At 35.3% G+C, this 13026-nt stretch overlaps 1 protein-coding gene across 1 annotated transcript; it reads right to left on the reverse strand.

Annotated features, from left to right (window-relative positions):
* Positions 1-8165: 8165 nt before the first annotated feature.
* LOC138341656 (uncharacterized mitochondrial protein AtMg00860-like) lies at positions 8166-8811 on the reverse strand. Its single transcript, XM_069293170.1, has 2 exons — positions 8751-8811; positions 8166-8479 (listed from the first exon to the last, which is right to left on the reverse strand). Exons 1-2 carry the CDS (start codon positions 8809-8811, stop codon positions 8166-8168), a joined length of 375 nt encoding a protein of 124 aa, XP_069149271.1.
* Between the last annotated feature and the right edge of the window lie 4215 nt (positions 8812-13026).

Raw genomic sequence — 13026 nt, forward strand, 5'->3', positions numbered from 1 at the left:
ACACTTTTTAAGTCGGGAATTTTACACGTACAAATATTATTTTTTTACTTATTGTCCTTATACCTTTGCTGGAACACGTTAGATAATCTGTTTAACACTTAGGCAAAAAGTTAAAACTAATAAATTACTAGGTCGCGCAGACTAACAATTGGTATCAAAATAGGTTTTCTTGTCAAAATTATAACCACTTCAGAATAGATTAATATGAATTCTACACCTCCACTCAAATACTATGAAGGACAACATATCAACAACCTCTGTTATTCAATAGTCAATATTACTCATAGTGTAAAGCAATGATGGAAACTTTTATTCAAGCTGAGGATTATAAATTTTGAAATATAGTTATTGATGGACAAGAATACCCAACTAAGAAGAATGCTGAAAATAATGACATACAACAAGAAAAGAGTGAATACGAAGAGGCAAACTTCAATGTTCTTGTAAAGAATGTCAATGCTAAGTTTATTCTTATTTGTGGCCTTGGACCAAATGACGCACACAAAGAAATAGGATTAAAACATAACTATAAAAAAAATGGGATACTCTCATGACGCACACAAAGAAATAGGATTAAAACATACTCATGATGGAAAGGTTGATGAGCTCGTTGTCATGGTTATTGGAGATTCAGACATGGAAGATGAAGAAGCAAAATATGAGGTAAGTATCCTTGACTTGCAAGAAAATATGCATTTTTTAGTCTAAAAGTGACCTAATTAGCATGATAAGTAGTTGAATGGATGATTTTGTAAAAAATAACTTGTGAAAGAGATCAATTATTTAAAGATATTGAACATCAAAAAATTGAGTGCATGGATCTCAAAGCTTCAAAACAGTAATTGAAGAAGAAAATTGTTCTATAAAGAAACAGGTTGATAAATTTGAGTCATCACTTGAGTTTGAAATCTGAAATTCTTAAGTTGTTCATTATTCAAAAGAGGAAAATAATTTATACTAAGAAGAAATCAAAACATGGTCTAAAAGAATGCAAAATAATTTTTTTTCTGTGAAAAAGATAAGGTGAAAAAACTGAACCTAGAAATTTCCAGTTGAATAAAAATGGATCTTGAAAAGTCTAATATAGATGGATGAATTCCTCCATAATTGTGAAGAAATTGAGTGATAGGGTGCACAATGAGAAGGTTGGTATAGGATTCTATAAAGAAGGTATTATCTCTGAAGATTTGTGATATATGTTTATGGTAAAAGTGGTAATCCAATTTGTAAGTGTCCAGTTGCTATTGATTTTACAAAAAAAATAATAAATTCACAAATGGAAACATATTTATACCCGTTGGCAAAAACAAGTGTAGTAACATGTTACCTATATGGGTGAAAAGAAATTTGATTCACCCTTTTGATCATAAGGAAAGACCCAAGCTTGTCTGATTTCCTAATACTAACCCTTAAACTTTTGACAGGTGAAGCTGAAAGAAAACATGTAATTTAATTCATTGATATTGCTTGATTAAGACATATCAACGAATACAAACTAAATATCCTTTTGCTCACTTCACAAAATGGGGGAATGTGGTTTTTTAAAAAAGTGAACCTAATGCATATGTAAGGGGAAAAAGAAGAAGATTAAAGTGAAACTAATGAGCGTGCATTGAACACATTGCATCACATGTTTCATTTGTTGAACATAAGAAAGGCATATTGATAAGGGAAATGATGAATCTTAAAACCGATTTATCCACAAAAGTATGTGGTTATTGGATCACGCGGTTCTTTGTCAAACAGCAACTGATGGATTGTGACACTAAGTAGGGAGTATTATTAAAAGAATAAGTTAGACTTGGGGATGATTAAGATTGCATGAACTCCCCTCATTGATTAGCTATGATAATTGTTCTTATTTTTATGAGCTAAAATGTTATTCAATTCAGTCTTACACATTTAGTTTTGTGTCCCAATGTCAGATCCTTTACTTGTTTTAACCTAATTTTGTATTAGATTATACAGAAAAATGGTGAAAACAAGCAATGATGATCACAAAAATATTTTTATCAGTTATGTTATATGTTGATAGAGGTTAATATTGTTTAAAGTGAAATAGTTGAGCACTCATGTTTCATGTATTAATTATTCTAATACATAATAAATAATCGGCAAATCTAAAAAGTCTTATTCTTTCAAATTGTTCTCTTTCACTTAGCCCTCTTGATATTTTTTCAAGTTTAAATCAAATATTTACCTAAGTACGGATTTTGATATTTGTGATGATGTCCTCTTAAAATTGCTCGTAACTTAGTACATATATAATTCTCATTTGAGGAGGTGAATTTAGATCCTCATTTTCAATTCATGAGGAAGAACCAACTCCAAAAATTCATCCTTTTTTTCTAGTTCACCTTAAAATCCCATTTAGAAATCACAAGTGTCAAGAAGATGCCATTAGTAAAGATCTTAGAGCTAGTATGAAAAAAAAAATTACATGATTCCCATAGTGATTTTTGAGGAATACTCAATTTCAATTTGTTGAACCCATCGGTGGCCACTTAATGTTGACATCAATTTTCACGTAGACACTTAAATTAAATTTTGTTCATTTTAAACACCTTATGTCAGAGCTTGATGTGTCATTTTGACACTTTTTCGCAATCTCCTATTCACTCTATGTGTGTGTTGAACAAACGAGTCCAGATGGATTAAATGACATATTGTATCATGATAACTCATTTTAAAGCCACTTCATTATACACATAAATAAATTAAAGGTCAAAATGAATTAAAATTTTAGTTCGAAGAATATTGATACCCTTCCAGCCCCAACTCCCCCCGCCCCCCAGGTTATCTTCTCCATGAAATTTCTCCCTTTCCATTGACTCTTTCATCATCTCCACCACCACACAATCTTGTTCGTTCCTCAATTTTCATGGTCGTTATCACAAATCCACTCCTATTTTATCGTCTTCTTCGCTGCATCCGTTTCTTGATTTTATTTATTGTTTAAAAGTCGAAATATGAAATTTTAAAAGTTATAATGGCGGGATAAAACAAAGTCATAATTGCATACTGTTTAATGTTTTCACTTAATTTTGTTCTTCATTCTTTAAAAAAGAAGTTAAGATATCTTGGAACATTGATATGTAATTATATTTTTAACTTTAAAATGATTCCATCTTCTTTTAATTGGACTATTGCAACTAAAGAAAAAACTTGAATAAAAAAATTTACGTCCATTGAATGATTTTAAGTTTTGTAAAATATGGGTAGATGTAAAGGCTCGAAATGGGGGAAAAGAGATTAAAAAATAGGCTAAATAAGACTCTCACGCACTATTAATGAGTGTGTTACACTCAATTTGTCACATCAGTAAGAAGTGTCAAAATGACAATGTACAACCTAATATAAGAGATCTAAAATGAAAAAACCTACTTAAGATGTCTAAGTGAAAATTGATCTCAACTTTAGATGGCTTCTGATGGGTTCAGCCATTTCAATTTAGGCATGGACTTTCCAAATTAAAAAAAGAAAAAGAGGTTACTCAATAGATGAACCATGTTAATCTACATGTCTCATGAGGAAAATTGATACTTAAAAGAAAAGGTGGAAGTAATAATTTCATTGATAAAATTGCAGAATTGGAGCATACTCATGTAGCTTATGTAAAAAATGCCCTTTGAATAATAATTTAAGCTTTACATGCTATTCTTCACGAAGACAAGTTTGAAAATGCTGGAATATTCGTTGATTGACACAATTATTGTCACTGTTGCATTCTTCTCTTCACTATTCAATGATAATGTCTCAGGATTTATTGAACTCATGTCAAGTATTTGTTTTCTATTAATGCTCAATATTTTTTCTTCAGTTAGTATGACTTCGATCTTATATATGACATTATCTGGCAGTTTAATGGAATGATTATATATTGTTTTAATGACTTGTGTTCTTACTCTCTAAAGTATATTATTATGTTGCATAAAGTCGTTATTTGATTATCTTGGTGATAGCAAGTGGACATAAATAGTTTAACTGATCAATCTAGCTCTTATATTATAGGATTGACATAGCTTTTCAATGATTCCAAAAGGGGAAAGATAATAGTTGTGTAGTGTTTAAAACTCATTGACTAACTTGTTTCATGCTAGTATTTCATGCTTCAGTGTCTACAAAAAAATTGAATGCACAAAGAAAAGAGATTTGAAGTAGTTGAATTCGACAAAGCCTTTAGAATGAATAAAGACAAGAGTGTAAAAATGAAGAAATAGATAATGTTAATTTCGTGAGAAACCCAAAGAAATGAACATTTGATGAATTGAATAGAACGAATCAATGAGTATGATTTGAAGAAGGAGTCTAAAGAGGTAATGAGTTTTAGTTGAAGAAGGAGTGTCACTTAAAGTAGAACTCTTCAAGTTAAAACTAAATTGAAGTGTTGCAGTTCGACTATAATACAAAAGAACCAATGAATGTAATTTGAAGAAGAAGTCCAAAGAAGCTAGGAGTTTGAATTAGAGAAAGAGTCTTGCTTGAAGTAGATTCTAAGTCAAGAGAGTTCAAGTCAATAAAGAATTTGAAGTGAAAAATAAATCTATGAAGAATTGTGCTTAAATAGAAGTGAAATTGTCTAGAGTATGTGTACACTAATAGATCAAAAAGAGAAATTGACTTCGCAAATGCTACCGACGAACTGAAAGAATACATTGAATGTAACACATCGAAGAACATGATCCTTCTACAATGTTTATGTGTTAGGAGTTTTTCTTTATGATTAAGTGTTGATATAATCTTAGTTTAGTGAGTTATAAACTAAATTAGGAGTGTTGTCTAAAGATTATAATAGCTTGAAGAGTTAGGAACACATACCTTGGAGGTTTGTGTTGAAGGTTACGGATTAGAGTTAGTTCCTTGGATTAAAAGACTTGCAATATAACTCCATAACTTGAAGTTAAGGAATTAGAGTTAGTTCCGTAGGTTGCAAAGTTTGTAATCAATTTAATGTGGAGCCTCAGTGATTTAGTGAAGTTGAAGTAAAATCATGTAGGGTACTAGTCGTAGTTTTTTACACCTTCTAAATCGGGTGTTTTCCACATAAAAATATTATGTTACTTTCCTTACTTCTTTGTTGGAACAAGTTACGTAACTTGTTGACATTTAGGCAAAAAGTTAAATTGAATAAAATTACTCGGTCGATTTTTGAAACTCCAAATGAAAGTTTGTATCTTGTATGAGTGGGGTGTCAAATTAGAGGAGAACCATTGATAGATTTAACATATGCGAGTGTCAAAATAGGTTGTTTCTATAAGAATGATCTTGTTCTAAAAAAACTCATGAGAATTGAGATAGCAGAAGGTCGTAATGTGTTGGCTAAGAAAGCTTATGTCAAGATATTGATTATTGTGTATAAGCATTGCTACTTTATTTCCCTTAAGCAGTCATAATTCAAGTCTGAGACCTTTATTGTCTATGAAGTAAGGGTTATTGTTTTACTAAGCGAAGATTCAGTGCAGCGCACACCTTCAATAAGCACAACAATCTACCTCCAACTAAATTGTGAAGTACTCTCTTATCATATTAGTAAAATGAGTCTGGAATTATTGGATTTTAAACATGTTAATGTTATCTTAAAGGGGGTATAGTGAAAAAGTACCCCCTCAACCTATGCCCGAAATCTCAGAGACACACTTATACAATAGTAAGGCCCTGTACCCCTCTGAACTTATTTTATTAATAATTTTCTACCCCTTTTCGGCCTACGTGGAACTATCTTATGGCCCCAATGCTAGTTGACTTTTTTAAAAAACTAGTGCCACGTAGGTCGAAAAGGAGTAGAAAATTACATATAAAATAAGTTCGGGGGGTAATAGGACCTTAGTATTGTATAAATGTGCCTCTAGGATTTCGAGCATAGGTTGAGGGGGTAGTTGTGCATTATCACAGACTTAGAGTATTTGCTAAGACTCCGTGCGGCACTTGACAACTTACTCATGAAACTTTCACGATCTTGTAAGCTCAAGTAAGCCTTTATGACTCGGAACATTAAGAGAATGTAATGAAATACTTAGAAAGAATAAAAGAGAACTTTGGAAGAAGGCTTGTATTGCATTGGAAAATTTCTTTACAAGTTGCTTTGTTCCTTAGCAAATGAGGGGCACCTCTATTTATAATACTTCCTACGAACTAAAATGTAATTAATATTTACTTTACAAGTCCCTAAAATAATTACACTTTGGTCCCTTTTCTAGAGAATTCTACACTACTTAGGGACCTTCTCTAGCCTTGTTGAGAGTTCTAAAATGTTCTAAAGTTCTCCGCACAACTCTAGAGAAATCTTCCCCTTTCCGAATGCGGAATTAGGCTGAAATTGTGGCGGGACGTCACACGCCTCCCCACCTGATGATGCGACGACCGCGGCGCATTGCTGTAAAAAATCTTAGATTTTGTCCTTGAACTGCCACAAATCTTCATATTTCTCCAATGTGGCCTCTTCAAGAGTTTGTCCCTTCCAATGTACAAGGAACATGGCGCTACCTTGTTGACTTCGCTTCCATTTGGCTTGATAATCCATGATAGCTTCGATATTCCGGTCGTGCAGAGCAGTGACAATAACAGGAGCCCATTATGATCGGTTCCGATGAGGATCCTCCTTGTCCTCATGGTATGGCTTGAGGACGCTCGCATGAAATACCGGGTGGATCTTGAAGTGTGGAGGAAACTCCAACTTGTATGAGATCTTTCCCACCTTAGCAACGATATTGAATGGACCCTCATATTTACGCACTAAGTTTTGATGAACGCCTCTTAGTGCCTTGAACTGTCTTGGATTGAATTTTACCAAGACCATGTCGCCTTCTTTATAGTCTGTGAGAAGACCCTTGCGGTCGGCGAACTTCATCTTCTTGGCTGCCTTTTCCATGTAGTATTTGACACTGTCAAGCTGATCCTCCCATCCCTTGGCAACATGGAAAGCACCGAAACTCTTTCCCTCAAAAGTAGTCGGCAACGAATGCGAAGTTTGGGGATGTTGGTCTGTCGCAAACTCAAATGGTGTGTGCCCCGTGGATTCACTCCTCTGCAAATTATAAGAACATTACGCCATGTCTAGAAGTATGGCCCAATCCTTTTGATGCGCACTGGCATAGTGCCTTATATAGCACTCTAATAGGGTGTTGATGCGTTCGGTCTGGCCATCGGTTTGCGGGTGGAAACTTGTGGAGAAGTGAAGCTCTGTGCCAAGTATTTTGAACAGATCTCTCCAAAAGATCATGGTAAAGAAGGATCTCGTTCTCTAATGATATGTCTCGGCAGACCCCAATAATTCAACATTTTCTTGAAGAATAATCGAGCAGCTTCCTTTGTGGTTCAACCGGTTGCGGTAGGCATGAATGTAGCATACTTTGAAAACCTGTCTACCATGATCCTGACCGTACCAAACCCGTCGAAATTTGGTAAGGATGTGATGAAGTCCATGGTCACTCTCTCCCATGTACATTCTGCTACGGGTAGTGGCTCTAGTAACCCTGTCGGTTGCCTTTGCTCCACCTTGTCTTGTTGGCACACAAGACAAGTCTGCACATAGCACTCGATGTCATTCCGCATGTGTGGCCAAAAAGAAATAGCCTCAATCAGCGACCTTGTTCCTAGTTGCCCCGGATGCCCAGCCTACGGCGTGTCTTGGCTTTCCTTAATGATGCGCCGCCTGAAAGCCCCGGACTTGGGCACATAGACCCTCTGACCGGTAGTGAGCAAGAAGCCATCTTCTACCCAAAAGCGCCTTGTTTTGCCTTGAGAGGCCAACTCCATTAGCTTCTTTGCATGTGGATCGCGTTGTATACCATCCCTGTTGGAATCATGAATGTCACAATGGGTTGTAGTGATGCCAGCAAGTTCAGCCTTCCTACTTAGTGCATCGGCCACGACGTTGCCACTTCCAGGCTTGTACTCCAAGATGTAGTCAAATTCTTCTAGAAAATCTTGCCATCTAGATTGCTTCGGGGTGATATTCTTTTGGGACTGAAAGTAGCTAGTGGCAACGTTGTCAGTCTTGACGACAAACTTGGAGCCTAGTAAATAGTGTCTCCATTTGCGTAGGCAGTGCATAATGGTCATTATCTCTTCTCTTGCACCGTGTACCATCGTTCTGTCTTGTTCAATTTGCGGCTCTCAAATGCTATTGGGTGTCTATCTTGCATTAAGACTTCCCCAATGAAAAATTATGAGGCATCCGTATGTCTTTCTAAGGTCTTGGAGAAATCGGGCAGCCTCAATACCGGCTCCTTCGATATTGCGGCCTTGAGATCTTCGAACGCTTTTTGGCACTCCTTGCTCCAAGCCCACGGCTTATTGTTCTTTAACAACTCGGTCAGTGGAGAGGCTTTATCGGAGTAGCTACTGATGGACCTCCGATAATAGTTCGCAAGTCCATGAAATGATAGCAACTCGGTCATCTTCGTGGCCGCCTCCCACTCCTGAATCGCTCGGATCTTTGCCTCGTCCATCCGTAGTTTTCCCTGGCTAATGGCATGGACTAAGACGTGCACCTCGTGCTGGGGAAAATCGCACTTCTCCCGCTTGACGTAGAGCTAGTTTTCTCATAAGACTTGGAAGACTTTCCTCGGGTGCTCCACGTCTTCCGCTAAGGTGTTGCTATAGATGACTACGTCATCCAAGTACACCACCACGAATTGGTCCAAGTAAGGCTGAAGGATTTTGTTCAGCAGTGTGCATAAGGTGGCGGGTGCATTGGTTAAGACAAAGGGCACACAAACCACTCATATGCTCTGTATCTAGTCACGCACCTGTCTTCAGCTCATCTCCCTCTGCGATGCGCACTTGGTAGTAGCCTTTCGGGATATCCATCTAGGAGAAGTACTTGGCCTTTCCAACTCGATCAAATAAGTCTGCAATTAGTGGGATAGGATATTTGTTCTTGATTGTGACCTTATTGAGTGCCTTATAGTCGATGCATAAGAGCAACAACCCGTCTTTCTTCTTCTGGAACAGCACTGGCGTGCCATAAGGTGCCTTGGATAGATGGATGTTACCAGCCTCGAGGAGCTCCTTCAACTGCTTCCTTAGCTCCTCTAACTCGGGTGGAGCCATGCGGTAAGGTGCATGTGCGGGTGGCTTCTCTCCAACCACCAACTCGATCTTGTGATCTACCTCGCGCCTTGGAGGTAGATTGTTCGGCATCCCATCCGGCATCACATCCTTGTTGCCTTCAAGTCTCACGACCCGTATTCTAGAATTCGGATCACAACCGGCAACGTTGACCTCTCAGAGGTCGCGGACAAGCCTCATATTGCATGCATCACATTCATATGGTTATTTTTAGCAGAAAATTTAAAACTTTGAAATGTATGAAGTATACATAGACTTCATAGAGTTATTTCATGAATTTATCATATACTAAGCTCAACTTAAATATAACAACCATCTATCATAAGAATCAATTTGAATTAGACTAAGAATATATCATAAATATGTTTGCCAAACACGGTCTTGTTACAAAAGTTTTGAAATGAAAGTACGAAAGAAATACAAAAGCTTTGAAATCAAAGTACGAAAGAAACGCTAGGGACAACATCTGTTAGCTTTTTCTAAAACTAAGGTTGGACTAAAACTTTAGCATCCTCGAAATCAAGAGGACCTACCAAATGGTCTGGAGAAATATTGATGTCCAAGTCGTTGCAAGAGTCATCAATCTGTACCTTAACCTGCATCTATAAAATAATAAATAGTAGATGTTAGTACACCACTTGTATTAAGCATGGTTGTATGCACACATACACATAAGGCTATGTATGATCAAAGAAAGCTCTTCCTAAACAGTATGCTATTTCTGGAAAGCCTAGTGACTAGACATTCCTACATCGTTAGACGTAAATTCTAGTATGAATATGATTTATTTTAATGCATTCAAAGCACACAACTCATTTTCTATATTACTACAAAAAATTAGTATCATCTACATAATTTTAGAACAACTGGAGCGAAGATTTCGATGTTGGATAGTCCAAACCCAAGAGCCCTATTTTTGACACTTGGATTATTTTTCAGTATGTTTCTTCATCTTGTTATATAGTTCAATGACCTCCTTTAATCTTATGTTTCACTTACAAGTGCAATGGGTCATCGTAGTCCCATACCTACAATGAATCGAGTAAGCAATTCAGAAGACGAAAGAAATGATTTGGCTACTCTACTTTAGATTCTTCATTATTATATCCTTTGGGTACAAATATATATATATATATATATATATATATATATATATATATATATATATATATATATATATACATATATATATATATATATATATATATATATATATATATATATATATGCCAATATTTATTGGCTATGCCCATTCTTTAGTTGATTCATAATCCATGCTCCATTATTTTCTACCTTACTTACAAGATAATATTTCATTTTTATATTGGGTATCAATGTATTTATAAAACAATCTTTATTGGCTATGCCCATTAATTGGTTATTAACCCTGTTTATATAAGCGGTAATGGCTGGGGAAGGGGGCAAGTACATCCTTTTGTTCTCAGTTCGTGGGAATTGCTTCCATCACTAACCAGTTCAGCTCGGCTAGTATCTCGTACACATTCCGACGACTGACCGAGCGAATAAGTCAACTTCAAAGTGAGGTATCTATTCATACTCCAATATTGGCACAAGCCTTACTCTATTTTTCAGTATTTTTCTTCTTGTTCTTGTGTAGTTCATTAAGTCTTTTAATCCTATGTTTTACTTAGAACTGCAATTATACATTGTAGTCCCATACCCACATTAAATCAATTGAGTAATCCAAGGACTAAGGAATGATTTCCCTACCTTATAGTGAGTCATTCTTTACACTATATATTCATTACCTTTAATAAGCAACTCTCTATTGATCATGCAAGTAATTTCATTACTTTCATGTCTTATATATTATACATTTCGTATACATGAAACTTTGGAATCGTTGATGTAACATTAAGACATAGATCATGTGAGCATCACAAATCCAGTGTCTCCTCCACACCGAATAGAGGAGGAATCACCAGCCAAAGTGACCCAAAACATGCTAGCGTACATGGGCATTGAACCCCGCCAGATCCCTATATTGGCAGTATAGGTTCGAAGACTAGGAGATATAAGGATACCCATACCCGGCAATACAGGAAAGTCTCATATCATGAGAGTTACGTGAACCTCTATCCTTCCCGAATGAATGCATCACCGCTCAAAGCTAGCCTATCGGTGCTCAATATAAATTTCCATTGCATTCGACTCATACATCATGGAAGTTGGCTTCTAGTATTAGGACATCATATCTCAATAGATTATTTCTCATCTCATCATTATTATTAAGTATACATTAATCTCAATACTTTCGTTGGAATATTCATAGAGATTGTTCTTATCTTTAGCTTTACACTTTCATAGGTGAGTACGTTTTAGTAATATTTACTTAGGCTAATTTGAGATTGATATCATCTTTCACATAATCCCCTTATCATGTTGTGGCCACATTCATTAAAATTAGCATAATTGCTTTTCATAATTACTTACCATTTTATATAAATGTTCATTTATTCTTTATCTTCTAATATTGACTCAAGCATTATAGAGGTTTGCTTCTAAATTGAGATTTACTTACTGTATTGATGACTGGTCATCCTTATTCTACATTGATGAAATGTGAATTTTCCTTACATATCATCCTTTGGTGTTAATGATAGTGGCTCACACCTTCTAACACCTTCATGTGTGAGTATTCTTTTAACATAGCAGCTTAGGTTTAAGTGAGACTTGTCTCACTTCCTTTAGCACCCTATTATGGTAACTTACTTACTTTAGACCCCTCTAATTATGTTATAACTCACGTTACTTACTTACATTAGTGTAGTAGATTCATATCATCGTTTCTGGACAATGAGCACTTCATTCAATGATTTTCATGAGTTCATATGTCATTCTTTTAGAGCATGTTGGATTTGTCCCAATGAGGGTCATGCCCTTGGTTATGGATTCATTGATATTACTTTAGAAGTGCTTATATTATCATTTGATATCCTAATTACACAAGATTTAGCGTATGATTAGTATTGGCTCAAGATTTGGGATGTTAGACTAGCAAATTCATTCTTATTGGCATAAGCCAATTTTACGTATGTTCATATTTAATTTGCCATGTGTATGAACCCTTAGCCAAGCTTTTAATAATTTAGATGAGTTTATAGCCATTATTATATATTCATTTTGACAAATAGATTTAGCCAATTTTATTGGAACCAGATAGTCAATTCATTCAAGATATGATTTCATAGTAGCCCTTGTTAAGCCAATTTTAGTTCTTGACTTTAGACTAACGTTTTAAAGTCTCAATGGATAGAATCATATTAACATTTGATGACTTTAACATTTTCATAATGTCATATTAATAGAAAGTATGCACAATAGACTGTAACATCTTCATACATAATATTTTCAGACATATCTTTAACATAGTATCATTCTTTTTATTCACATGATAACACTTAGCATCAAACAAGTCCAATTAATAGGTTCATTCAATTATTATTTAATAAAAAAATATACACATTAAGATCAGAGAGCACCACATACCAACAATATGATTTCTAACCTATTCAACATTGAAATCGTGACAAGGATACTAGGGAAAGGAGTTCGACAAGAAAGACGGGAAATAACCCTAGTTTTTAAGATCTTTGAATCATTCGGAAGAAAGTTCTCCTAGATAAAGAAGTCCAGGAGAGAAACCCATACCTTATGTAGAACTTAATCTATGAATACCACCTTGAACTAAAACCTTCAACAAACCTTGAAATCGCCCTAGAGAAATCGATATATTTTCTACCTTTTTCTTACGTTCGTTGCTTATTGTTTTTGCGTCCTTTTTGTCTATGAGTTTAAACGTGATTTTTAGGTTTAATAAATGATATTGAATCATTAAAATTAGTTTTCAATAACTTATTTAAATAAATTAATTATCTAATTACTAAAAAGTCCCTCCTAAGTTGACTAAACATAGGAGAATGTTGACGTGAC

This window comes from Solanum lycopersicum, chromosome 2 (assembly GCF_036512215.1).
Source record: "Solanum lycopersicum chromosome 2, SLM_r2.1".
NCBI lineage: Eukaryota > Viridiplantae > Streptophyta > Magnoliopsida > Solanales > Solanaceae > Solanum > Solanum lycopersicum.